Source organism: Molothrus ater, chromosome 9, assembly GCF_012460135.2.
Source record: "Molothrus ater isolate BHLD 08-10-18 breed brown headed cowbird chromosome 9, BPBGC_Mater_1.1, whole genome shotgun sequence".
Classification (NCBI taxonomy): Eukaryota; Metazoa; Chordata; class Aves; order Passeriformes; family Icteridae; genus Molothrus; species Molothrus ater.
Window position 1 is genome coordinate 901,813 of NC_050486.2, and position 27,848 is coordinate 929,660.

A 27,848-nucleotide genomic window follows, 5' to 3' on the forward strand; every position below is an offset into this window, starting at 1 on the left:
TTATAGGCTCAAGAGAAAGACTCTCCAGTTTTGGATGCTCAGGGTTGCTCTGGAGGTATAATGCAAACTCTTATAACAAAGCATTTGTCAGAAGGAGGGGAAAATCAGAAAGAGCTGCATAACGAAAATATACACCAAAAACTAATTTTCCAAAGCAAATGTATGGCATGCAGGAATGGTTTTGGTTCAAAGCTGCAAGAATTTAATTCTTACTCTCAACAAATGTACTCAGAGATAGAGTTCATATTCATTGCATATAATAAAGAATACTACTGGAAAACATTTATCAGCTACTGAGAACCAAAGTAGTTATCTTCTTTATGAAAAGCAACTAAGTCAACCAATGAAATAATGCAAGTAGCATCTTATCTCAGACCCACCCACAGCTGGAAAACAGGAAGAAACTTCAGTTTGGGGAGAACAAGGCTTTCCCTTCTATGACTATTTATATACTTTTAATTAACAAACAAGAGGTATAAGGCAGTTATCTCAGCAATTAGGAGGCTTCAGAGGGCAAAGAGAAGCCTGGATAGGATAAATGTTAAACAAAGAAATGGAAAGGGAATGATAGCAAAGAATAGGAGAGAGGAAGGAAATTATCCTGAGATAAAAGTTCAGTGTGTGCTATCCTTCTATCCATGTGATACAGCTACCTTCTCCAATCAGCTTAATGTCTAATGCTTCCAGATTAAACTTCTACCAAATTCAGAAAAAAACCTGAGAATTTTGGTTTTCAAATAAGAGAGAAAAAATGAAACAGAAACAGCTCATACAATGCTTACTCAAACCTTTCCAAAAAAAGGAGGATTATTAACAAAAACAGGATTAGGTAGAAAAACAAGATAAAGGATCTCTAAAAAGTCACTAGCTATTTGGGGTATATCTAATTTTGAATATGCCTTGGGAGAGTAAATAGGTTTCAGGAAATAATTAATTCTTTTGGAGAGAAAAAAACAGTGCTGTTCCCCCTACAGCAAAAATCATGGAAACCAAATACCAGAACACTGGCTGGCATTTCAGTTTCTCCCATCTCCACTAAGTCATTTCAGGCATTTGAAGGCTGGTTTGCTAAACAAACGATGGGTTTCTTTTCCTCAGGGCAGTACTTGGCAACAAATTACTTCTAGCTGAGGTTAATGCGCCAACTTCTGCTTGACACGAAATACCAAACCCAAGGACAACAATGAGGGCTGCAGGCATTCTTTTGGTGGTTAAATATTTAAGACCAGTGAGCAGGCGGTTAGGCAGCATGACACTCAGCTTGCCAGGCAGAGGCAGCAGTCTGCCTGGTGGATACCCACCAAATTATTGCGGTTTGGTCCGGGCCTCTCCCCATCTAAGCGTGTTGGCATTTTCAAGCCACCGTATTTCTTCCAGTAGGTCCAACAGGATGCACAGAGGCGACACTGCATGTTAGGGGGACCCCAAGAATACCACTGGTAAGACTGGGTGGCTAGAGATAACAAAGGTGGAAATTATATATATCCTTACACAGGATCACTTTTCAGATCTTATTCTCTTTAGAAGCAGCACAAAAGAAAACATCCCCCCACACACAGAGCACAGCTCAAACAGACCTTCAAAACTGATGATGGCTTCACTGTCATCACCACTGTTAAACATACTTGTGATTTCAGCAGAATTAATTACATTAATTAATCTACATTCCTTTTAAAAAGCTAACAGAAAAAAACAATTATTAAGATAGGAAGATTTCCTGTCAGTGGATGAGAAGGTTCTCTTTTTGCAAAAGAATTTCTGCAGAACATGGGAAACAGCAAAGATTGCCTTCAGGAACTTCCCATATATTAATTTTACAACTGAAAAATGTACAGAGTCTGTGACTTGACTTCTCATACAGCATCATTCCAGCATCTCTATAGGCTCCCCATAAAGGAGCACAATCATTAGAACTCAGTATAATATCAGGCAGCAGATCAAACACAATGGTGTCACATATTTTAAAAACTACTAAAAATGATGAAAAAAAAATGTCAAATTCACACATTAGTGATTTAAATATTCACTCAATAGTTATATGCAATTATGTAGAACATTTACTAACTGCCCCTTTAGTACTTCATAATTCTATATACAAATGTAACACTAGTAGTTAAAAACCAAAACAAACACTAAACAAAAACAACCTCAAAAACCCCCAAACTTTTAAATGCTGCAATATCCAGTTCTGCCCCCACCCCAGCACAAGACAGCTTTGACTTTAACATTTCCATCTCAGCTGCCATTCTGGCACTTACTGTAACAGCTCTCACAGGCCCGTCCTGCTCCCGCGTTCTGTGCCTGGACTCCAGTACCATTTACCACTCCTGGTTTGACATTATTTACATTGATCTGGTTGGGGTTTGGCTTGTTACTTAAGACACAAAGTAAAAAGAAAGACAAGTGTTAATTGAAGCATGCAATTTTTTATTTGACTTTTGAAAGTATGGCCCAAAATGGCTGAAGACTCAAATTTCATTCAGCATGGGGCTTCCAGAACCAGCTGTAATTACCAGCAATCTGAACTTTTATGAAGACACTGTCTTCAATAATATTTTTAGAATATTGATAATGAAAATAACTATAATGATAGTTGGATGCCATTTACAAGACTTCAAAACCTTTCAATAAACAATAAACCAGTCCAGGTAGACTTATATTTTATTCACTATCCCAGACATGTGAATCCAGGCAAAAACAGATCTCACAAGTCCTCAACATGAGAGATATTTTACTTAAATCTCCAAAAAGAAGGCTGGGGGCAGGAGCAGCAGGCAGAGAGAGGGCAGTGTCTGCTTTAATCAGGGAAATACAACCCTAGACTGCAGTCACAAATATTTTCATGTTGTCTCACTGCAAGAGTTTGGATCATGTGGCTACAATTCCCACAAAAACACCCAACATACAACAACATCTGGGTCACCTCAGCTCATCCCTATACCCTCTTTTAAAATGATGATTCTGGAAAGGCCAAGATTTATGAGCTAAAACAAAAGCTACTGGCGGGAGCTGAGAATGGAAGGTCAACAAAACCTTGGCATGGAGAGCAGTATGGAATAGCACAAAATCTCTGCAGAGGAAGAAGTGCCTGAGGGGGAAAATGAGGCCTTCAAAAAATCGGGCATGGGAGGGAAGGAGGAGGACAGAATATTGCTATTGCAGGGACAGGACTTCTGGGGAATAGAGGAAGGTGGAAGAAGTCGTACACAAAGTTTCACACAAGAGCACACATCAAACATGCAAGGACTCTGGAGTTCTGTCAGGGTTCACATTATAGAAGTAGCAAAGAGCAGGCAGGCTTTGGAGCCAACTGCTGAACATGAGCCCCAACTGCAATGCTGGTTACATTCCTATCGTATTCCCTTACCTGAAGACTGAAGAGAGTGGGCATATTCCTTTTATTTCCAACTAACAAACCCATGATTTGGAAGGAGAAATATCTTAAAATGGCTATCTGCAACCTCCTTTTCTTACACATCAGTTGCACACTGACACAGGAGTCACAGTGATTGCAGTAACCCAGAATACTTGCTGTGTTTCACCCAGGCTAGAGCTACAAAAACAGCATTGTGGGAATACAGCCAAATTAATTTCTTTCTAACGGGGCACCAGCATCAGGTTTCATGTTCTCAGCAATGAAAAGCAAAGGAGTTCCAACTGACATAATTCTGAAGACAACTGGAAAGCTGATGCTTCTCTGCAAGCCAGAAAACATCCTTCTTATCTGAAAATGTCCAATCAGATCCTGAGATACAGAGCTCAGTAAAGCTCCATTTTGACAGAGCCAAAATAAGTTCTGCTGTGAATGAACTACAGGAACTACACAGAGGTTGCATAAGGAGGGAAGACTACGTTTGTCCAGTCCAGGAAAAACTTCTGATAGTGTTCTCACTGTAAAATTCAGAGCCTTTTTGTAGCAGAGAAAGCTCAGGAGGCCAAATGGCACAGGAACACTGTAGGTAGTTTGTTCTTATAGTGCACTGAGCAGCACATATACAGCTCAAAAGCAGCAGAGGAGATTAAAAAAAAAGACATTTAGATGAATTCACAAGCCTGAATATTTTTTCATCTCCTTTTGGTTATTAATTTACCCAGCTCCAAAGATTAAAGTGTTTCAGGGTGCTTATCAGAAAGGCACCAAGTTCTGACCCTGCAGATGGCAGGAGATCCGAGGGCAGTTTAACAAAGGGGCAGTTGAAAGAGGGAACATTCACGCTCCTCTGCTCTGGGATGTCACTATAGTAACCTGCTGCAAAAGAACTTCTGCCAATGATTCACCAGCAAACTCCATATGCAAACATTGCCCCAGTACTGCAGAACAAACAGCCCTCCCAGACACACTGCCACAGGCGGTGCTGCTTCACAAAGAAGAGACTGAAGTAAAGAAAACTAAGGCCTTATGCTTCAACATCAGGCCTGTTGCTTCCCTTCTTTACCTTGGATTTATTCCCCAAAAACATAGCAGAATAGTCTGACATCCATCAGCAAAACCCAACAAAGCAGGTCCAAAGAATTGGGACTAGAAAGGAGGATCATGGCCTGACTCCATTATCCTCTCTAAAACCATTATCAAGCCTATTAAAACGTGAGTGGAAAGCATGCACTGGTGCAAGCTGAACACCAAACCACGGTGATCAGAAGGACTAACATGCTGTAGTTGAGGTAAATGTCAGGATTCTGCAGCACTACAAGAAGTGAAGCTGCAGCAAGCACCAGAGAGTGTCCTGCTCCAAAGCTACGGTCAAGTTTCTGAGTGGCAGTAACAATAAAATTCAGGCAGATAATGTTTTCATCATATGAGAACGAAAAAGCTCTTAATTGTTGATGATATGTTAATTAAACTTGTTTGATATCACCAAAGCCTGCCACAGCTATTAACAAGAGAATCAGATGAGTAACTGGATGAATCATTAAGCAATTAATGAAGCTGAAGCTAAAGATGCAAATAAGGTAGTGAGAATAGTGATGGTATGGCAAACTGTCATTTCCAGTTCTTGTTTCAGGAATGGAAGTCTCTTAAAGGGGTTTCAGTTATGAAGGAGCAGTCAGTTATGCTGGAACAGGGACCATGAAGTGCAGATTTCTGGGCTGTATTCTTCAGCTCAGTCCCAAGGGAAGAGATGGAGGCAATAAAGTATATGCAGAGAGAAGCCTGTCAACAGAGACTGAGACCTCTGCACAAAAAAGACCCAACTTGCAGATAATCCTGATCCCCACACAAGACTGATATCCCTTCAGCAGATGAGTAGACAGCATTTGGCCCACAGCACAGTGATAAAATTTTTGTTGTTAGAAATAATTATCAACTTAATACCATCCTGTGAATATTTCCTATTATTGAAGAACCCATGTGTACTGGATGCAACAAAACAAGTTAGAAATAAAGCCTCAGAAATAAAAACAATTTTAAATCCTTTTTAAGGCACATTTGCACCATTCATCTCTGGGCATCTAATGGAAGTGTTTGGATCCAGGCAACAGAGTTGAGCTTTCCTCACAGCTCTCCAACCTCCTGTGAATGCCCACTTCTAAGAGCAGGTCTAATGACCATTAAACAATGCTTTCTGAATAGGAACAGCTTTCTCCAACAAAATGATGGGGATTGCCATTTTAACTAGCACAGCTACAGAGGGAAGAGCAGCATTACACCTTTTTAGTTTTCCATGTTGCCATGGACCTCTGCACAATGAAACAGGGAAGAAAAACGATCTTGCTCCTCAAGTAGAGGACAACCAAGAAACAGACAAAGGAATTATCTTCAGCTTGTTAAGCAGTTGCCCCTTGTAGTGAACCAAAGCTTTGACCTATTCCTCCAGTTTCTCTATTGGATTCACAAAAGGGGCACAGTAGGGAGAACAGTATTTCCCTGCTTCACAGCCTTTGAGAGGCTGCATTTGCAGCTTGTCAGTGTGCTTTGAGAGTCTCAGATAAAATACTGTAAATAGAATGTATTCATTAACACATACAGATGGAGAGTTAAAAGTTACATTTTGGAGACTGGAAATCGTGTGGAGCAGTTCACTCTTCCCTTTCTGTTCTTACCCCTTCTGGTATCACTTAGATCAAAGCAAATGAGGGAAAAGCCACACAAAACTGGATGTCTCAAGCCTTCACAACTGCAGATGTCCTAATCCCAAAAAGCACAAGCTACACAACGAGATCTTCATCAAAAAGAAAATGGTACATATGATGCCTGCAAGATTAGTAAAAGCAGAGCACAGCTTCCACAACAACCTGAAGAGTATGTTTGGGTACACACTAGAAGGAGAAAGAGTCTGAGACTACACCTGCATGAAGGTCTTTCAAGCACTGCACTCACTTTGGAAGATGCAGGATGAGGAGGTGAGAACGTGGAATCTCTTTGTGTGTTCAGATTTCTGTTGCTGCTTCAACACCACTCACACTGACACAGACAGTGCTACAGAAAACAACTGAAACATTTGTTTTTCAGTATTTCCTGAGTTTAACTGATTTTACACTTTTTCCTTTCACCTGGAAAGCACATCAGTGCTTTTCAGCCAAAGAGTTTCATTGCAAAGCCATATTTATAGACATCAGGTTCTGTCGAGTCAACTACAAATGTCTGCCCCAAAACCAGGGTTATTCTTGGAAGAGGTACAGAAATGCTTATTCAGTCTGAGTCAGAAGTGGTTTTCTAAGACTTTGGTGTAGGGCTTGATAACCTCACATCAACTACCTGTATGACCCTCCATGCTTCAGTTACCTGCATCAAAAAATTTGGGGCACAGTTTCAAGTTAAAAAATATCAACTCTAAAGCTTTACATAGAGCTGCTATTTGTCACTGCGTAACGCGTATGTGACCTTTGAAGACAGCTTCTATTCTTTTTCTTATTATCTTCCTCCTCTCTGCTACATTTTCCTATTTACCATCAGAGAAACAAACAAGAGCCCTATCAATGGAAGACAGCCAGAGGAAAAAAAAAGGTAAAATTGTTTGAGCCTGATATCCTCCAGGGTCTCTCACTGCCAACAATTTTACACCAGTTACTGTTAAAATGGGTTTCAGTCAATCAGGTGATACACTTCTGCATAGGTCTTGTGACAGCCTATATCAAGTAATTTATTTTCGAGGTGACAAGTGGATCATTATGGCTCAAGCCTAGAAACAGGAATGGGCTCAGTAACATGATAAGGACAAATCAATAACATTGGTATTTAGATCCCTACACCGTGCATTGCTATTACAAGCCAAGAATATAATCTCCTTCTAGGTCACAAGATAATGTAGATGTCATAGAGTCTCTATATGCCAGCCCTTGTACTCAAGCTTGTGTAGAAGTAATCCAAAAAGCTTAGAAATATTTAATTATTGCCACCTTTAGAGGTATTAATAGCAAGAACACAGAAGAAACATTCCTGTGGGATTAAGTAAGTCATGTAATTGCTACTTTCCCTGATATACATGAAAGGATATTGAAGGAGGAGGAAAATGTATCCCCCATTTTATCAATTAAATAATATGTAAGTTAAGGTACAACACTCATAAAATGAACCGTGACTGGAAATCAAAGCCAGAGACAGAAGAGCAGCCACGTGGGCAGAGCCAGGTCTCCTCCTGGAGCAGGGAGCTAAGTTGCTGATTTGATTATGTGTTCTCTAGGTAGGAAAAAAAATTACCTTGCTGAGGGATAAGATGCCACTCCAGGCAGCCATTATCAAATGAACACCACAACCTTCCAAACATAAAGCCCTCCCTCCACACATTCTAATCCAAGAGAACAGCAGGACTGCCAGGCTCTCTCGTCTGCAACATCCTTTTGCATCTGCAGTCTAAATTATACTGCCTTTTGCTTTATGAGCTTATCACATTGTGAATTCGTGTTTAATTTGATGTCCAGTGTCCCCCTGCAGAGTAACACCATCCACAAAAAGCAATACTGTTGAAAAATTGTGTGACAAGAAATCTATTTGGCTTCACTCTGAATATTACACCTCAGTTTTAGTAAATTCACCTGAGAGGTATTGACATATGATCATGGATCCTCTACTTTCAGAAGAAATAAGGGGCTGTCTTGCAAGCTAAATATATAAAAATTAGTTTTATCTAAGGTAACAGAACAGATGGTAGAAGTTCATAAATATTTCAAAGGAGACAGCATAAAAGAGCAAAGAAGTTATTTGGGATAATACACAGGGGAGCATATCTGGGAGTGAAAGTTGAAAAGTGAAAGGAAAGGGTAGACTAGAAGTTTTGCATTATAACTACTACTGACTAGGCTATGCAGATGAAATGCAAGTGAAGACACATTTTACTAAACATTTTGTTTTAAAATATATGTACACCTATAAATAATTATACATTATTTTTAATATATAATGATATATAGCAAACAGGCATTGGTGATCCACTGCTGAGAACAATTAAGAAAAACAGATAGATTATTAAGCAGTTAATTAGCTACCCTTTTGTTCACAACCATGCTGACCTGCCAGTAAGTCCCCAACTCCCAGTCCATACAAAAAGAAAAATTAGAAGATAATTAACAGTCACTTCAGGATGGGAACATTACAGAGAATGCAGGAAATGAGCAACACTTAGCACAACATCCTAACCAGGAAATAATAATATTGCTAGGACATAGAAAATGCTACACCAATCCCTCTACAATGAGATAAAAAACAAAACAAGAGATACTTACTAGTTGGGTATATACACTTGTTTTAGCTTGCTTTCTGCTTCTGCTGCTTTCAATCGTTTCTTTGAATAGAAAAAAGAAAATGGTTAAAATAAAAAGAAAATAAAGAGCCATCTTAGCTGAGTCAAGTAGTAAACCTAGAAAGACTTCAGCAGTTATTTACCAAGCAGTTACCACTAAATCTCCTTCCAACAAAAAAATATTCACTGAAGACAACTGTGGGCATCACATAACTATGTAGCTTTTCAAAAAGTTCAATGAGATGTCAAGCTAATATAAATGAGGACAAACTTTTCATTCCCATTCACTTCAAATCAAATTCCTCTTTTTAAAAGTTTTTATTTTCCCTGCAGAAGAAAATCTGATATGTCACTGTCAATTCTCCATGATAACATTCACCAGTTGGACAGTAAGAGATACAGCAATACCACCTCTCCATCACAGTTCCTCAACAGCTGCACCAATTCAAAGTTTCAAGTAAGACTTTTGTGTTGTTACCCCTAAATTTCTGAAGGCTCAGTGACACAGGATATTTTTCTTTTGACATGAGGAAGATCAATAACTCCTTTTATAACTCATACCTTCACCATTTAAGCAGTAAGAGAGACACTCTGAGATTCAAGTTTTCTCTTTATTACATTTGCTAAATAATTTTAGGGTGAACCTCTGGAGGTGTCTAGTTCAACCTCTGCTCAAAGCTGATACCAGCTGTCTGCATAAAGCTGTGACACTGCTCTCCAGACAAACCGGCAGCATGGGGATATTCCAGACAAACAGGCTAGCTTAACATGTGCTATGCAGCAGCCTCAAGGCACAGTCTAGGAAAATAATTTTAAAGCTCAAGTCAGTATCTTCATAGAAGCAGGAAGCATCAGAAAACATAATAAAATTGAAGAGTGTATCACTGAGGAGCTGGACAAACATAAAAACTGTTTTTACAGAGACACCAGACACACGCAGAAACAACAAAGTAAATGTTTCCTGAAAGCATAAAGCTTTTATCAGGACAGTTTTAAACAACCATTTTCCATAGGACACACTGACAGTTCCTCACCAAAGCTCTCTGGACTACTGAAGAATTCCCCTCTTCCCTTTTCCTGTAAATAATAGTCACCCTATCTTAGAAACCAAAGTGAAGTTGTCAGACAAGAGAGCAAGGAATGAGAAAACAGAACCTCTGAAAGTTATCCTAATGGCTACACCTACAGAGAGCTGCACTCCTGGCTGACTCCTTTCTGCTGGCATGGGCCAGTTTCCCAGATTGCCTCTGTTAAACTCCACCTAGGACAAGAACTGCTGCCTGAAAACTGGCCTCCAGAGAGCCCAAACAAAGACCTGCTGGAGATAATCCTTATCAATCCCACAGATGTGCAGGAAGCAATAACACACACCTTGCTGCCAGTCATGGAACTGAAGAGGTTCTCCTGAATATGAACTGCAGGTTCAAACTGATTATTTTCAAGACACCATAACTGAGCATCTTGATATAAGAAACAAAAGCACCCAAAGAGGGGCCCCAAGAAGTGCTGTCACCATGGCTCTCCAAACAGCATCCGAAATCCTCCTCTACCTTCCAGAGACACTACACAAAAAAATGATCCTTTTAACAAAATGCATGCTCAGATGCCCTTCAGCTCAGGAACTGGAGCCTGTTCCAACACAGCCTCAGCTGAAAAAGAGGACTTCATGCTCCAGGCCCAGACTGCCACAGGCACCTACATCAGCAGATGAACAGCTCCAGAGCTCGTAGTCCCCCCAGGAAATACATGGAAATCCAACACCAGACACTGCCAAACAGCTTCAAATACTGCTTGATGACCAGTACCAGATTCCAATTTCCTTGAGATTGGAAATTCAGGAAACTTAAACTGGTAGAGGACTGTAGTGCTTTTTAAGTTTCTAGATTGTGAGAGGAAAAAGCTGCAGTTTTCTTGACAACATCTCCCAAAGGGACTGTATGGCATCATTATGTTCTGACAGTTTTGGAAATGTATGAATGCAAGAGCTTCATCCAAGCACAAAACATTACCAGTAACTACAACACTCTCCTGTGCACAACATAAAGCCACGTACTTGCCTTGGGGATGTGGCTAATTTAGGGTATTAAGCAGTATTTTGGTAAACAGGTGATGAATGTTAACCTCACCCCACAGGTTTCCTTTGTGACTGATGACCATGGAGCAAGCCCTGAGCTAAGAACTGCCCTAAGTCACCTGGACCTCACAACACCCTCCTCTCTCCCTGCTGCCTGGGGAGCAGCACAGCACACAACAAAGGGCACACACCCCTAAGACAAACAGCACACCAGGAGAACTGAGGGTTTCCAGAAGGCACCACAATGTCCTGGGCAAGAAGAGGCTCTGCACTAAGTACCTGTGGCTGTGGGCAATCAATAGAGATATGATGGGTTTCCTATTTCCTGGCAGTGACTGATCCCAGAAGGAACAAAAGAAAGGTGCCTGAAATGTAAGTTGTGCACAATTTCAGAATAATCCCTTCCCTGATAGAGTGCTTTGCTAGGTCCTTTGCCAGTTATTAATTGATCTGTGCCTGAAGCATATTTCTGCTATAAATTCTTAATGCTGTCTGATGTAGTTATGAATGTCCTCACTCCCAAGAAAAACCCAGAACATCTGTAACTTTTTCTAGTAGTTTGGCCTAAAAAAATCTTTTTGAATTATTTATACATATACAGATCTTAAGTATATCCTCTTATTTACCTCATCATATTTTCCCCATCTATAAAAGGAAGATACTACCAACATATCTATCCCACAGGGACCAAGGGATTAAAATACTAAGCACTGAACATTCAAGTTGGTGCAAACATCTGTCTTTTATATATCCTCTCCCAGATTTGCCATCCTACCCACTGAGCTTGAAAGAGTTTTATAATAGGTGACGTATCAGAGCAAATGTTTGTGGTCATTTTCTGAAGAGTGAACACTTACAAAGAGGAAATAACAAAAGTAATCCAGGAACACTGTGGATATTTCAACCTCCACAGCACAAGGTTGGTGGATAGCGTGGGGATGCCTAAGATATACTCAAATATTAAGTCTTTATTAGTTTATGATAGGAAAGACAAATTACACCTTCTGGGTTCAGAAGGAGGAGAACTTTCACACTGCTTATTCTTTTTACAAACCCCTGAGCATACAAGTGTTGAACACACAATGGAGGTCAAGGAGGTGGGACAGAAGAGGGAATTAGTCTGTGATGCATTTGGGAGAAATGCTCCCAGCTGCTTGTGCTCCAGCAACACATCTCAGAATGGATGGGTTGTACCTATGGTTTCTGGCAGTTTTGGTAAGGAAGTGACTGAGTTCCATATTACCACAGGTTTAACAGGAGGTGTTTGGGGATAAAACATCCCACAAACCTGGAAAAACCTTTCATTTATGTTATTTCTACACTTCAGCACACAGAACTTTATGAAGGCTGGTACATTAAGACATCACTCACAGCTCTGGGTTAGGTACAAAGCAGGCTTACATCCCTTCAGAAATATGCATTCTATCTGCATCAAGACTGACCCAGAGATCTCAACTTTGTGGAGTCAAATGTAAGGGCATTTCCACTTTTCCCAGTGTGTTCTCACCAAGCAGACCTTAAAACCAACTTTCACTGTCTATTCCTCCTATACTTCTCTAATGCCACTTCCACATAAAAAATAGAACAGTAGAAATTGATAGTATTTGATCTTCCCCTTGAAGTTACCTGCTCCTCAGAAACAAATAAAAATGGAAAAACTAAATTAAAGCCTTTAACTCTCAGAAAGAATGTGACTAATTCAAACAATCATCTGCCACTGCCATGTCCCAGGCTTGTCTCAACCTATGGAAAATTTAATGTTTTCAAGTTTTCAGGACTTCCCTAATGATAAGCATAACAGTAGAAGCATTTAGTATTTTAAAAAAATCACCCTGGAATTCACAACTATGCAAGAACTCAACCTCTAACTGAATGAAAATGTAGGCCCAGACAAACACCACATCAACCCTCAGAGCTCTCAAATCACTGGGAGAAGTCAACAAACAGCTGTCAACCAGTCAAAGCCATTTCAAACCTTCCTTAATCAGAAATAGACACTCTTGTGTACTGACACAGAAAATCTGTCCCAGGAAAAGAACACGTTCAAAGGAGACCCAGGATAGTGAATTTGGAATGCACCACCCTCATTTTGTTCATGACAGCTCTGAAAGGCTGTTATTGACAGGACAGCTCTTGGGATCACTGTGGCCAGGCATTCAGGAGCCTGCACTGAAACACCAATCCTGTGTTGCCATCGTAGTAGAATCAGTCCTAGCAGCTCTGTTCTTGGGGTCAGTCCTTCTCCAGATGACTGAGCTCCTACTTATGCTGGTAATCTTGGAAAGGTTATCTTCAAATAAAAACGACTGGAAAAGAGATCCAAGTGCACGCTCCAAAGGAAGCCAATTTGCACACATCTTCATCTCAGTGTCCTACTCACAAGACAAGGCAGTGCTGCACTGAGCCTTCTGATCTCCGGTACACCAACAGGAGTACAAGTTACTGTTCAGTTCTCAGAATGGGCCTTCTGTCAAAGGCAACTCAAAATGCCCCTTTCTCAATGGCAAGAAACAGAGAGATTGTGATTCAGTACTATGGCAGTGTTCCCTCATCCCAAGAAAACATCAAGGGAAACACAGAAATCCAGAAGGATGCAAACAGCTCCCAACTAACTCTTGCTTCTTCATCCAAGCAGGCAATTGGTTGGTGACACAAATCTTCATTGCTATGTTTTTTAACTCACAGAAATAGACAATTTAAACGTACTTTTAATGTTCATTCAACCAAAGATTTTATAAGAATAAGCAAATTATTAATACTATTATTAAACCCTGTAACATACAGACTTGGAATATAATTTAATCATGTTCTTGGAAAGAGGGAAGTGGAAGTGCAAAAACTCGAGGTACACACTTTGCATATCCTTACTTGGGATATTTTCTGTATCTTATGTACAAAAGTGCTGTCAAGACTCAGAAACATTTTGTGGTATTAGACCAAGGGAAGAGTCTGCAAAGAACAAACACTATGAAGAAACAGATGGAAAAAATGGCAACAGATGTACTTTGTCAAAGACACTGCCCTCATCAAGTAAAATACAAATGTAATACACCATTATTTGAACTACAACTTCCTATGCTTTCTCTTTGTGGTTACATATAGATAGCTCTCTCAAGCTTTTTATAAATGTTTCATGGTATTATTTGCTTGTACAACCTAGGAATTTGAGATGAGTCTCCAGCTCAATTCAGACCTAATTGATGTGGTGTCTCTGCACTGCAGCTTCTACTGTTCAGCTTATACTGTCCCCAAGAGCAGAGTCTCTAATTGGAAGTTTTCCCCAAATCCTACATCCTGGTAAACTCCTGGGCAGCACATGTAAGGTGCAGCATAACCACGAGAGAAAACCCTGTGCCCAGGAACAGAACAAGCCAGTATAAGAAATTTTAGGTTTAGGGTGTTTTTTAACTGCTGCAAGAGCAAATAATTAAAGTCCTCTGCAATTTTGCCTATGCAAAAACAAACTTTAAGAAAATGGAGAAAACAATGGGGAAGAAAAAAAACATGAGCATTATTCTTCCCAACCATACCAGCTTCCATCACTATCTCATGTTCCTACCACCCACTTCCTACCTAGAATGAAAAGTTTCAGTCAAAGAATGAACTTAGGGAAATAGTGGAATGAGGATGCCACTAATACTTTTATTAAAAATGAAATATAATTGATGCAAAAAAGAGTTCTCATTTGTCATGAGGGGACCTCTAGTTTCAACAGTGCCCCAGCCAGCAAGAAAATGGTAAAAATCACATTACACCACATGGCAAACATTGGTCAATGCCTCAGGCACCTAGTCTTTATCCCAGGTTGAATTTCCAAGGAAACAAGTTAAGGCAGGACATTGTCACAATTCCACTTTTTCTAATACTTCAACTAGATGCCTCATCTCAGGACTGATAATTATAAAGAAAAACCCATTCTAAATTTCTCCCTTCTTTTACTCAGTTTTCCTGTCAAATATTGTGAGTAGTTTTCAGCAACTGATACTCTGCAAGAATTTGCATGCCACTTGCATTGTGCTTGCTTTTTGTCAGGGACCAGCCAGCCTTTGTATTTAAACAAGCAGAGATAAAAATGATTGTAAACACTACTCAAAAGTTGATTCTCAAGTATAACAAGCCTGGGAATTGGAGCCAGTGACACTTCCCAGGTAAACACTTGACTCACAGAGCTTACATGGGGCAGCCTCGTGCATCTGCCACCCAAGCCATGGGCAGCAATGCTGGGGAATCAGGGTGGGGCCTCCTGCACAGCAACTGCCCCTCCAAGAAGTCACTGAAGGGAACCTTGAACTCCACAGTCAAAAAGCAACTGCCCTGCCTTCCCTCCTCTGCTGAATTCCAAACCAGACACTAGAAAGCTCTGAGCAAACAGGGTAGCAGCAAACATGAAAAGAATGCATTCTTGCCAATGCTGTTTGTATCCACAGAAGGGCTGATGAGTTTAGGGACAAGAGGCTGATCATAACAGAACTCACCTGTTGGAAAGGCTGAACCCCAAGAGGGAGAATAAACAAGGCTTGGTTTCACAGGCAAGAAAAACAACTTCTGTAAGAATGAAGGAGGTGATTCTGACTCTTACCTGCTGAACGTATCTGTCTGTAGTTTTCCACATATAGTAATATTCTATAATGCTTGTTAAGGACTTCCATGGGAGCTGGGGACACAAAGGAAAAACAGCATTTATTAAGGGAGTTGGCACACAGTCTCACTGAAATTCACAGGATTCTTCTGACTAATGGTTGCAGCAGTCTTGCAACTACTACCCCTCCTCAAAAAAAAAGACAGTCTGAATCTACCAAGGGGATTAGATGCACATGGGACCCAGGTTAAATTAAATGCCCTTTCAAAATACTCTGAGCTTTCAGTGTAAAAGTGGAACAGGCTGCAGGTAAATCTTCATGCTGCACTGGCTGACAGCAAACCATTCCAGAGAGGCACAATGTGGAAGGAATCCCACAGGCTCAGACTCTGCTTCAGCAGCAGTTAAAGCAAGAGTCACAACTACAGTATCACAGCTCTGATACGTTTGGCTTCAATGGAGCTGGTCCATTAAAAAAAAAAAAAAACACCAAACCAAAACAAACTGCTAACAGAATTGTGCCCTGCCAGTTCTGTTCTCTGCATGAGAAGCATGAGGATTTCAGCAGGACCACAGAGTGTGCTGCTGTTTCCAAGTCCCTCTAATAGATTAGAGCACAGGACAAACAACACTGAAACTACTTGTTTTGTCCCAGAGCATCTGAACAATGACACAGTGAAACTTGGCTCTTCTTACAGTGCTCCATTCAATCTGCAGGCTGAGCACCTAGGGTGGTGCTTTGGCCAAACACAGGACACTTCCCTTGGATGCCCAGGATTCCTTTTGAAAACTTTCAAAAGGCCCTTTCTGAAACCACATTGTAAAGGTGACTACATTTTCAGGTTTCAGAAGGCCGAATATTTATCTTCCTTTAAACACAAATTACTCTAGAGCAGCTCGGCTGTCACAACAGTTTCCTACATCCTCCCTTGGCTGTAGTGGAACAGATGATCCTAAATTAATGTTTCTACAGGAAAAACTATGATCTGTGATTTGAAATTCTGACTGTACACCAGGCTGTCACTAGTATGAGGTCTCCCTTTCCCCACTTTACAGCAAGACACGCACTCCAGTTCAAAGCCCCCTTGCTCACACAATGAAGAACACAGTTTAGACAAGCTGCAAGTCAGCTCTGCCACCAGTCAGAGCTGGTCACCACAGGAGCACCTTTTTATATACTTACAAAATCTTGCTGAATGTCAGTGAAATCTTTTCCATATTTTTCTAGTGCTTCCTCAAAGAGGTTTGCCTCTGAAGCAGACCACTCCTCCATCTCATCTCTGCACAGGACTGGCCCACCTTGTGGCACAAGTGCAGAGATTGCCTTGGAAATGTCATAGACATTTTTGTGCAAAGTGTCCATAGCATGGAACTAGGGGGTTGGAAAGGAGAAAGAAACGTAAGGACAAGTATCTGGGGGGAAAAATGTTCAACAGTGAAACAGCAATGACAAATTCTGCACTGAGTTGTGAAGGTGTGGTACTCTGTACCTAAGGAAAAGTCAGTAAAAGCTGGTTCCACCCTCACACTGACTGTAGTTGTCAGTGTACAAACCTAACATTCGCTAATAGTGAGGTTTGTGGAGCACAAGCTCTTGTGTATCAATTATTCCTATCAGCTCCTCACCAGCAGCACCATGGCAGCACTGCTGGTAAGAAGATGCACGGGATGGATCCACTCCCCCCAGGACTGAGCTACCATCCCCAGACGGGCCATGGAGATAAGAGGTCCAAGGGTGTTTCCTCACAGACATAGCCATGCGTTTTCTTTGTCAAATAATCCACAAAAAATTCATATATGAAAAACAAGAGCAGCAACACATGTATACATCCCCACCCCAAAGGGCAGAAACCTCAACAAAGATTCAAGTTAAGTCACACATCACAGCTGAATAGGAAAAAAGAATGACTCTCAGGGGCAATTACTCCTCAGAAAGCCAAGCTATGGCTGTCTGCAACTTGTGATTTATAAGGGCTGAGAACATGCTGAGAGGGAGGAATTGCTATTAGTAAATGAAAGCTTGGCTTTATTTCCACGTTTCTGCAGTTTTAATCAGGATGTTATTTGCCTTTCATCATACCAGTTTTGTGTATGTGCATAATTAACCTTCACTGTTCTGGACTAGAATTTGTTCTATGTCTAAGTTTACATTACTTCAGTAATGAGGTGAGGCTTTGATAACAGTTCTCTGGAGACTTCAGATATTTTATTCAAATTTTCATTAAACTTTCTGTAGCATAAAAGTTCAAGTTTTTTCCCTTTCCTTGATCTACTCAGCAATATTTATGATTATGAAATGTTAACAATATCACTACTACTCAAGTACTCTAAACTGGAAGTCAAAGAGAACAGTATCAACTGACATTTCTTATCTGACCACAAGCTTTTCCCCCAGACATCCTTGGTCAATCTCACCCAAGGATGCCAGTGACAATCTGGTGTTGGGAAAGTGATGATGAATGGCATTCTGGCATTGTAACATTACAGACAGGCAGACCATAATTTGTGTTCTTCTCAAGAGAGCTACTGAGCCCGTGCAAGGGATGAGCTGTCAAGCATGTCATCAGACTATTTTAATACAACTAAACAAAAAAAAAAAAATTGCCTCATAGTATTATCCGTGATGGATCATAAGAGGCACAAGGCCAGAAGAAGTTACTTCATCTGTAACTAAAGGATTCCTTTGCAAAAGCAGGGTCTGTTTCACAGCAAGCCACAACTACAATCCATCTGTCCCTTCCTCTTTGCCAACTGTTAATGTTGAGGTGAATATTTTGCATCTCTCACAAACTTAAGGTCTTCTAAAGAAAATCTTACCAGTGTGATGTCCCTGGAGGCTGCTGCAGCACTCATGTGCAAACTTGGCTGTCTGACAGAACTACTGCAATCAAGGGCTCGGGCAAAAGTACCAACAGACCTGAAAGGAATTAAACACAGCGTTAATTTCGCGTGCAAACCCAGCATAAACACCCAGCCAGCACTTTCTGAGATGAGCAGACTCCATTTCCCAGTTACAAGATTACATGGTTTAGCACTCATTCTGAGCCAGAGACCATTCTCTCCAAATGTGGTTTGTTATTGTGAGCACTTCACTTAGTTCATATGATTGAAGAGGCTTAGGCATGGCAGAGGAAACAGAGAAAGACTCGGGAGTCACCAATGGGGAGTTCTGAGCTACTCTCTTATCTCTTATCTCTCAACAGACTTGAGCTGCAACAGGAACAGGGCACAAGCAAGCTTTATGAATGACAATAATCTCCTTCACAATGGCAAAGAGCCTGTCCAAAAGGTACAAAGACAGATGCCAAGATCAGACACAAAAAATGCAGCAATGCAAGCGTTTTTCTAAAAGTCTCAGAAAATTTGAAACAATATTATTTTACAACATTGTATTATATATATTTCATAAAGCCTGCATAACACAGCAATTCTCAAATACTTCACAACTCATCTCTGCATCTGAGACCACAAGCCCCATGCTCTTCACCTTATTCCTACAGAAATTAGTTGGAAAAACCTGTAACAAGCATTGGTTCTCAAAATTCCTACTCCCCCACTTGCTTGCTACGCCACATGGGTGCAACACTTGTGCTGCTGCACAGTGAACTGGAGCTGAACTCCTCTGAGCAACTACAACAACAAAATAGGCGGGTTGGGTTTTCCCCCTCCACTCAGGTCACTTCCCCAAAGCAGCTGAGAGCACAGAGGAACACACTGGTGCCAAGCAGTGCAGGAGTAGGAAAGGTAAATGTTTGAGAAGTAGTTGTCACCAAACATCTAATTTTGGCCAAAATCCAAACAAGCCTCCCCCATCAGTGTCTGTGGTGACTCACACCTCACCCTCCTCCCAGCCTCCCAGTCACTATCCCTGCCCCACAACTCCCCCGAGCCCAGCTTCAGCTGAACTGATACTTCCCTATGTGTGAACTAATTATAAACTGGAACGCTTTGCTGATTCTGAACAGAAGCAATTCCTGAACTCATCTTTGCAGTGATTCTCATTACAGCCTGCACCTTGCAGCAGCAAACCCAGTGGGCAGCACTGACTGCCAGAAAGAGCCGCTCAAACCAGCTCTGCCACCAGAAAGTGGAAACACCCATCACAAAGCAGCTCCACAGTCACTACAAACCAAACCACGTGAAAACCCAAGAGGGGGAAGGGGAAAAAAAGGCAGACAGAACCAGGGTTCATTTCTAAAAGTACCACCTAAAACACAGAGAATTTGGAGAGTGTTACTGTGTATTTTTTTCCCTAAATTATTCAGTCATCAATTGCTATGAGAGCCTAAAATTTAATAGAGGCTTCTGTTTATAGAAATGGATACCAACGAATTAGTTCAAGAACCTTTTATAAAGGAAGAGCTGATCAACAAAGATTGTTTTGGGCTTGAATAAAAACATCAGTAGAGATTTGCAGGGTTTTATTTTATTGTGCCTACCTCTTGGAATCTACTCATAAGAAAATATCTCCAGCCCATCATAAGCATTTACCAGAATTCTTAGCAAACCATTAATGGATGTTAAAGTGTCACTGGCTTTGAAAAAAGCAGTAAATGGACAGAGCAAAGAACTGCCAAGAATTTAATTCACTAAATCTTCTGCATGCTGACTAAAGTATTCAAAAAACCCCACCAACTACAGGATCATTTTCACATGCAACTTGCTTTGCTTTTATGAAACCAAGTTGTAAATCTGAGGAGCTGTTCCTAAAGTCATGCTATTCCCACGAATGCATGTAAAATGTACCTCATCTTAAAATGGAGCAAGTGAATCAAGCAACCAGAACCAGCACTCATTCTAATAACACAAAAAAGAACACAAGAAAGTGCTTGGAAGAGTTACACTTACTTCTTCTTCAAAGGAGAGGTGAAATACTCTTACCGTGCTACCACCAGGAACTGGTCTATCTGCTTGTCTACTAGTGGGTTAAAGGCTTCCCAAACTTTTGTTTCAAGTTTTGACTGATCTCTTCCATCATCCTCACCTGGTTGAAAAACAAATCAGAAGTATTCAGTATGGCTCTTCTAAAATATGAGTACTTTCTAGATTCCTTTTTTATCTCACAATAATGTCACTGTTAGCCCATCTCAGTTACTCTGCCTAACAGGCCACTGTGAAAATTTCACTCACTTATTTGTATGTGACAATTTCAGCTTGACAGACACAGCAACACAGCTCATCCACATTGGGCAATCAGATTTTCACAAACTGGTGTCAGAGGATATGTCATGGAAAACAGAGTGCATATTTCTCCAAACTAGACACTTTCTTTCCCCAGCTTGTCTGTCTTCCTCCTTTATCTTGCAGCAGTTCCAGGAAAACACACACACTCCAAGCTGCTCTGAGCAGGCAAAGAGTAGCTGGTTCAACCCATCTCAGCTGCTTTCTAGGGGGGAAACCATGGCACCAGACACTCCTCATTTTCCTGAGTCTAAACAAGCCAGAATACCATGGCAAAATACAGGAGCTATTGAGACTTTTTTCTTTCTGCTTCCTTTAAAACATCTGGCAATTATCCTTCTCTGAAGCCCCATGTTGGCCCACTGAGGGAACAGGATGCCTTTCAGATTAGTTCATCCTCACTTAGGAGACTTGCCCCGCTGTTGGATAAATACTGGTTTCATAGACAAATTAAACAAGAATCCTGAGCCCTTTTTTCGCCTGTCTTAACATGAGACTAACAGTGTCAGGAGAGCTTCTAAGCAAAGACAGAAGCACCTCATTGCTTCCACATCCTGGCCCATCCAGACTGGATGTGGTCTTCCCAACACAGGTCACAACCCTCTCTCTCCTAGGAGAAGCTTATGGATAGACCTTGCCCTCTGCTTTACACAGGGCTCAGGAAAGAACAATTAGATGCCAACACTCCTCATCCCCCTCAGTTTTTCCACCCACTTTAGGATCTGTAGGGTAGTGCAGAGACAAATCTAAAGTTAGTTACTATCTGATAAATATTCCTGGTTCCTGCTACTTCTCCCTCATCCTCAGGTCCTCATGATCCCACTGCTCCATGACACAGGCTGAAGTCTCAATGCATGCTCCAGCCAGCAAATTCTTCCTCCTGCCTGTTAACACTGCAGGTGAGAAGTCTAGGCTGGCAGCCAACACTGGGATGGGGAGAGGGCTCCAGGGAAAAGGCACCCAGCAGTAATGGGCAAATTGATGAGGGTAGACAGCATTTAATTGGCAGCAATTTGGGAGGAGCTCTTATAGGGAAGTGAGGCTTGATTAAAAACACAAAAGGCTTTACAGATGTGATGGAAATTTGTGTTTCCCATGGAAATTCTGAAATCTCTTAATAAAAAGAGTGCAAGCTCCGAGAGAGCCCATTAATTCAATTTATTTCAACAACTTTTATGATTTGGACAAATGCCCATTTAAAGACCCATTTGCAAGAGAACTAATTGCCTTCAGTGGGCAACAGCCTCCACAAACCCAGCCACTGCTGCACACATGGCCTGGCAGTGGAAACCATCTCCCACACCTAGGCAGGCCTCACACAGAGAAGTGGCCACGTTCAACATGAACTCTTGATAATTTAAATAAATTACAGAAATTACCCTCTTTTAGTAAGTCTGTTATATCTGCCTGGTATCTGTTTCCAACTCGAATCTCTCCTTTATCAGCAAGCAGGGTCTTTTGCTGAGGATCATACACTAGCGAATAAAAGAAGAAATCCTAAAAATAAAACAAGAGCAAAAAGGTAAACAGTGTTATTAGCTTTTACTTTCAACTTTGCAACCATACTACCAAGTTTTTACAGTTTAAGTGTGGTTTTTACGTATATATATAGATTTTAAAATTGGGCAAACAAAAAGTAAATGAACCACCAGTTTAAAAACTCCATTTAAGTGCCACTACTTTCCTCTTTATTACAAGTGTTAGCGCTCAACAACAGTCTCTCTCTTAACATACAGCCTCCCAAATTGAACAAAGCTCCTCTTGCACAGGGCAAGGCTCAGAAGGGCCAGGACACAATTTTTAGTCACATCAGCTGTTTCAGAACACAAAATTGCCACATTCCATGCAATTCCCATATTCCAGACCAGGAGGATTAGACATCAGTGACCCATCCACACAGAAATACCAACACATATTGAAACACAACTTCAAGAATGTTACAGCCAGACTAATGCAACCCCATAGAGGTGTGAAGCCCCAGACAAACCCTATGGCCTCTGCTGGGCTTGCTCCAATCTCTCAATGTCTCCCATGCTGCAAGGCCCAAAGCTGGACAAAAACCTGCACAAGTGGTCTCACAAGGGATGAAGTGAGGAGATGACCCCCTTCCCTCCATCTGCTGGCTACACTGCTGCTAATACAGACCAGGATGTGCTCAGCTTTCCCTGGCACAGGGATGTGCTGCTGACCAACTTCTGGCCTGCCACCATCTAAGCTTAAAGCACCACGTTTCTTTCTGCTTGTTATTAGGAGAGGGGCAGCAGATTTGGCAGCAGCAGTAATTAGCTGCAGGTGGCAATCCACTAATTTGTTGCTTTTGTTCAAGTAGATGTGGAAAAGGCTAAAATAGCTGCTTGGCTTCCGCTACCTTGGTGTGTAAAATGAAAGCAAGAAGGCATTCCAGAATGAGAATGTTCTGCCAGGGCAGAGAAAGGAAACAGCCAAAATTTTTAACTACCTAAAACTGTACAGTTTAAGTAATTAAACTTTTCTGCATGGATAAGTACTGAGCTATAGCTATTGACCAGGTATGCTCCATCAAAGTATAGTGTGCAGTTCTGGGCAGGATTAAAGCTCTGGTAGGACATGGAACAACAGACCTTTTGTAACCTCTGTCCACAGCAACATGTTTATCAGGAAGGAGAATTGTCTGAACAGAAACAGGATGTGCAGTGTGCCATTTTCCACATCTCAGGTTTCTGGCTTATTTTTTCACTCCCCTTATTTCTCTGGCACTAGCAGGCACCCTGTTTAAATACATCTCATTTCATGCTCACCTCATTTTTCCCTTTCCCTATATTTGTATGTGTCAACAGTATGCAACAAAAATTAGGACAAAACCAGCAAGAGTTTCAAGCCCTGTTCAGCTTTATGAAGAGGTGGCAAAGGAAAAGAGAGTCTCCCAATCTGTCATGCAAAGCCCCAGAAAAAGAAGAATTGCTGCGAGTTTCCACAGTAACATGGCAAAAATTCTGGAAGACAACTGAACTTCAACTAGAAAGGTTGTCTGTAGTTGGGTTTAGGGTCAGAGGATTTGATTGCATCCTAAGCAAATGATACTTTTGAAAAAACTCCTACTCCCACAGACACCAGGGTCAAGTTACATCAACCTACGGGCAGAAGGCAGCTTCAGAGCATATGAAAACTCATTTATATCACATCTATGTAAAGAAATCTGGGGCTCCTGCTCCCTGACACACTCAGAGCTCAAGATATTGCAATAGTTTGAGAATGTATCACTGTGGAAATAAAACATAGGGAAAGCTTTTGTCTCACAGGCTTCCAGGTTATAAATACAGTGTTTAATTTGTTCCAGCTCCAAAATACCTGACTGCAGGACAAAGTATATGCAGTGCAACATTAATGCTTTGTGGGCACCTTGCCCAGCAAATATACAACACACTGCAGAGTAACAACACAGTGAGCCCCAAAGAAGACCAATTCCACAGGCAATTTCTTTAGTCTTTTTTGGCCAAGGAAAGTCATACATTGTGGAGGAGGTTTCTCCCATGATATTTGATTGTTAGATGCCCTACTGCTTTTCTTTTATTGGTTATCACTGTGAATTTTGTCTACAAAATCTCAATTAGTTTCAGGTCATCCATTTATGTCTCGTCCAGTTCTGTCTCAAATCAATCAGGTTGAACAAAAGAATGAAAATCCTGTGGTCTCTTCTCTCCATCCAGAGCCTCCTCAACAGAGGAGAAATGGAAGCCTGGGGGCCCAAGTGTGAATTCTACAGAGGCTGCAACCCCTAGAGGTAATACAACACCACTGCCATCTTCCCTCACAGACATTGAGATTCATTCTTGCAGACTGAGTGGGACTGCTGAAAACATTAATACACATCAGCTTAGTGCCAATGCAAACTAAGAAACAAACCAGATCCTCGTGTACTCTAAAGCATGTGTGAACTCCTGACCACCACTATGTGATGAGAACTATTTTTCACAAGGGTTTCACAAGAGTGATGTTCACAACAAAATAACACTGCTCTTCAAAATCCTCAACACTCATTTGTGCTGTCAAACTGTGTATGCTGGGTTTGCAGCAGGCAAAAAAGAGAAGGGTTTTCTCTTTTCATTTCAGATCCCAGAAAACACCCAACACGTTCAGGAAAAATTAACGTGACCTGCCAAGAGTTAAAATTGAGTAATGACTTTCTGCTTCTCTCAACTGCTAGAGAGCCTTATCTGCTCAGAGCTCCCCTATCCAAGCCCCTAAGCTACCCATAGCTATGCCAAGAACCAAAGTCACCAAGAAACTGGAGAAAGAAAAGCCAAAGTACACCACAGAAATAATGGTTACTTCCCTGCAGCTTGCAAACTTACTTTCATGTATTTGATATATTTTAACTATAGAACATTTTATTTTTAGGGGACTACCAAAAGGAACAGATATGTCAGACATCTGCTCAGCAGGCAAATTCACACAAGCCTCTGGATATAGCCAGGCAGAGCAGTAAAATAGATGTACATTCAAAACAGTTTCCTGCAGAATAGGGAAATCTAGTGCTTTTGCCATTATTGGCTATGATCTCCATGGGAATTAGGTGAATAGAAAATTCAGGTTTTCTAGTTGCCTTTTTTTCCCCTCTATTTCCTGTTATTCCTCATTCCTGCTACAAATTTTAAAGAAAAAGTCAGTGCTGGTCCCCTCCAGCCTGTTTTCCAAACGTGCAAGGCAATCTTCCTGAACAGAGAGAGGGTGGAGGAGGAGAATAGAGATAGCAAAAATGCAATTTTGCTTTGCTTACTATCTCCCTAAAAAATTCTGTCTGGATGCTTAACCTGCTTCAAGGCAGACAGCCTTGGGCTGAAAGCCTACTTTTACTGATCATAACATTTAGGAAATCAAATACCAGGTTCCCTAGAACTGCTTAGGTTGTATTGACAGAAGCCACGTTAGAAAAAAAGGAACTACCCTGAAACATTTTGAAAAGCAAAGGTTGGATTAAGAACAGGAGGCATGGGGAAAGAAGAAACAGTTCAAAACAATAACATGAAGTGTTAGGAACCCATTGGGCAACAACTATCTCCTTTTCTTAATCTCTTTACCCTCCACCCAAGCATATTTATGTTCCTGAGCTTTTAATTTCTTTACCATCTGTCCAAGTTAGTTTGCACCACAGCAAAATGCCATGCTAAGTGACAGGACACATTCAGGGAACTCTCTCATTCTGTGAAACCTCTAAGTGTCTGCTCACTTCTAAAAATAACCCACATCACTCATCTTGCATTTTGAAAGTTCAAAAGGATGGGGAAAAAAATTATCTTTCTGTGCATACATCTACAGCTGAGCATTGCATGATCAGAGGAAAGCATCTCCCTTCAGTCTCTGCACACCTACCTGTAACACCAGTGATAATAAAAATATGTTGGGAGCAACTGAGAACAAACACTACTTAAGAGCTGGGTACTAAAAAATCTGAAATCATTTCAGTTTGATTAACTTGTGCTTTCAAACTGGCATATCCTGGGCTTCTAGCTGGTTACAAGCACTGCTGAACACCACATCCCTTGTTTGATGCTCTGCCATTTGGCAGCCTTCAGCAGAGCCGACATTTTTTGGTTTCACATTGCAAAGAGAAACTCAACTATTTAATCCCCGTGCCTTGTTTAAAATTCTCTTAAACTAAAGTATCAGATTAAAACTAATCTTATGCTTAAATAAATACTGAAGAAAGCTACAAAAGCATTTAAAAAGAAAGCCCAGCTATGAGAGAGACTGCAGTATGCTCCTTGCATAAAATGGCCTCTTTTCTCCTTTCTTAAAGGCCAGTAACGGCCATCACCCCACTGGTTTAACTACAAGATTTCCTCTCTTGTATAACATTTCAATGTTTTCAAATGCAAATTATTTGCTTGCAGATGTGTTCAAATAATAATATCCTGAATTTCTTTGTTAATCTCCACAGTAAATCTCTCACAGATTGTCAGACTCCAAGACTGTCTAACCCAGCCACCACCCAGAGGTCTAGCCACAATTAAAGGTATAGAAACACAACTTTTAAAAAATACAATGATAATAATTTAAAATCACAAAATACCTGAAAAAGTAAATCCCAATATTTATATTCTGAATGGTGTTTAACTGTGCAAGACAATTCAGTTTCAAGTTTTGGTCTGAGATACCTTTAAAAAGAGACTGGGTAAATTTCTGTCAGATGTCACCTGACAAGCAGCGTTTCAAGGATTTAAGTGTCAGTGGTGGTCTATGAAGGAGTCCAGATAAGTATTTTGACCAATGAACTCAAAGAACAGGGAACTAAGCTCCTCAAAAATCTGAGGCAAGATCAAGCTTAAAGCATATTAACATAAATCTGTATGATTTCAGGATAAAGCAAATACAAAGAAGCACAGCTTGCTCTCTCCTCTACAGTTACAGCATCTCCCAGGGCATCAGCCTCCAGGTTGGAGCTCTCAGCCCTGCCACACTGATGAGCAAGTTGGGTTCACTTTACAGGAGAGGCAGCTCACAGGGGTGTAAACACGAGGTATGGCCCCCAGACCCACAAAATTTTATGCACAATGAAGACTGTACAGAGCCTAAAGCTTCCCACTGTCAATGCCCAGTACATGCAGAAATGAAAGAACTCTTTTTAGAAGACTTGCAAAAAGGCACCAAACCTAAATTGTGCCAGAAAAAACTGTTCAAGCTTTACAATGCACAAAATGGTTCCTACCTCCCGTTCCAGATACGATTTAAGGGATTCTGTCTCATTTAACAGAGTAACGCTGCATTTGCCTCTAAAAAAAGAGAAACACATCTCATGAAAAAATACATCTTAAATGCTCGTGTGATTCACAAGATGGTATCACTGAAGTTGTACACAGAACTTGATCTTACATTGAAGAGCACTTGAAAAATAACAGTGTTGTGTGATTTTTTAATAAAATGGCAGAAAACAGTCATTACCTAATGTGTGTGGCTGGCAGAGATTCCAGCTGTCGTGAGAGAAACAACTCACGGTGTCGTAGCTGATGCTTCTGTTTCTCTGGTAAATCAACCATTTCTGGATTTTCCATCTCCTCTTCCATTTCTCCTAGTCATAAAGAGACAAAATTGATCAAGAACAAGACATGGATTGACTTTGAACAAGTCAGAATGACCTGCTCCAAAACCTTTGCTAAATAACAAACTTTAATCAGATTTAATGTAACGTTTTGGCCAACTGAACAATTACATGATTAGTACTCTTGAAATTATGCCTGTGAAGAATTTTATTTATTTACCACCACCATCAAATCAACCCCAGGCATACACAGGTCACACCAAGCTGGAAGGCACACAAATCTGCTACCAACAGAGGAGTTCTGGAGAGAGAGAAAGAGAG

The 27,848-nt window shown here is 40.9% G+C and overlaps 1 protein-coding gene across 3 annotated transcripts in view; it reads right to left on the reverse strand.

Moving 5' to 3' along the window:
• MTA1 (metastasis associated 1) overlaps nucleotides 1-27,848 on the reverse strand; it is a 75,131-nt gene that overhangs the window by 23,319 nt on the left and 23,964 nt on the right. For 2 of the 3 annotated variants that reach the window (XM_036387560.2, XM_036387559.2), the window contains exons 4-13: nucleotides 27,431-27,557; nucleotides 27,198-27,261; nucleotides 21,892-22,009; nucleotides 20,213-20,315; nucleotides 18,149-18,248; nucleotides 16,515-16,703; nucleotides 15,332-15,406; nucleotides 8,662-8,720; nucleotides 2,259-2,374; nucleotides 1,302-1,453 (exon numbers count right to left, since the gene is read on the reverse strand). In XM_036387560.2, the coding sequence (XP_036243453.1) occupies nucleotides 1,302-1,453; nucleotides 2,259-2,374; nucleotides 8,662-8,720; nucleotides 15,332-15,406; nucleotides 16,515-16,703; nucleotides 18,149-18,248; nucleotides 20,213-20,315; nucleotides 21,892-22,009; nucleotides 27,198-27,261; nucleotides 27,431-27,557 (1,103 nt within the window). The remainder of the gene's footprint in view (nucleotides 1-1,301; nucleotides 1,454-2,258; nucleotides 2,375-8,661; nucleotides 8,721-15,331; nucleotides 15,407-16,514; nucleotides 16,704-18,148; nucleotides 18,249-20,212; nucleotides 20,316-21,891; nucleotides 22,010-27,197; nucleotides 27,262-27,430; nucleotides 27,558-27,848) is intronic. The other variant, XM_054515718.1, reaches the window with a different exon arrangement.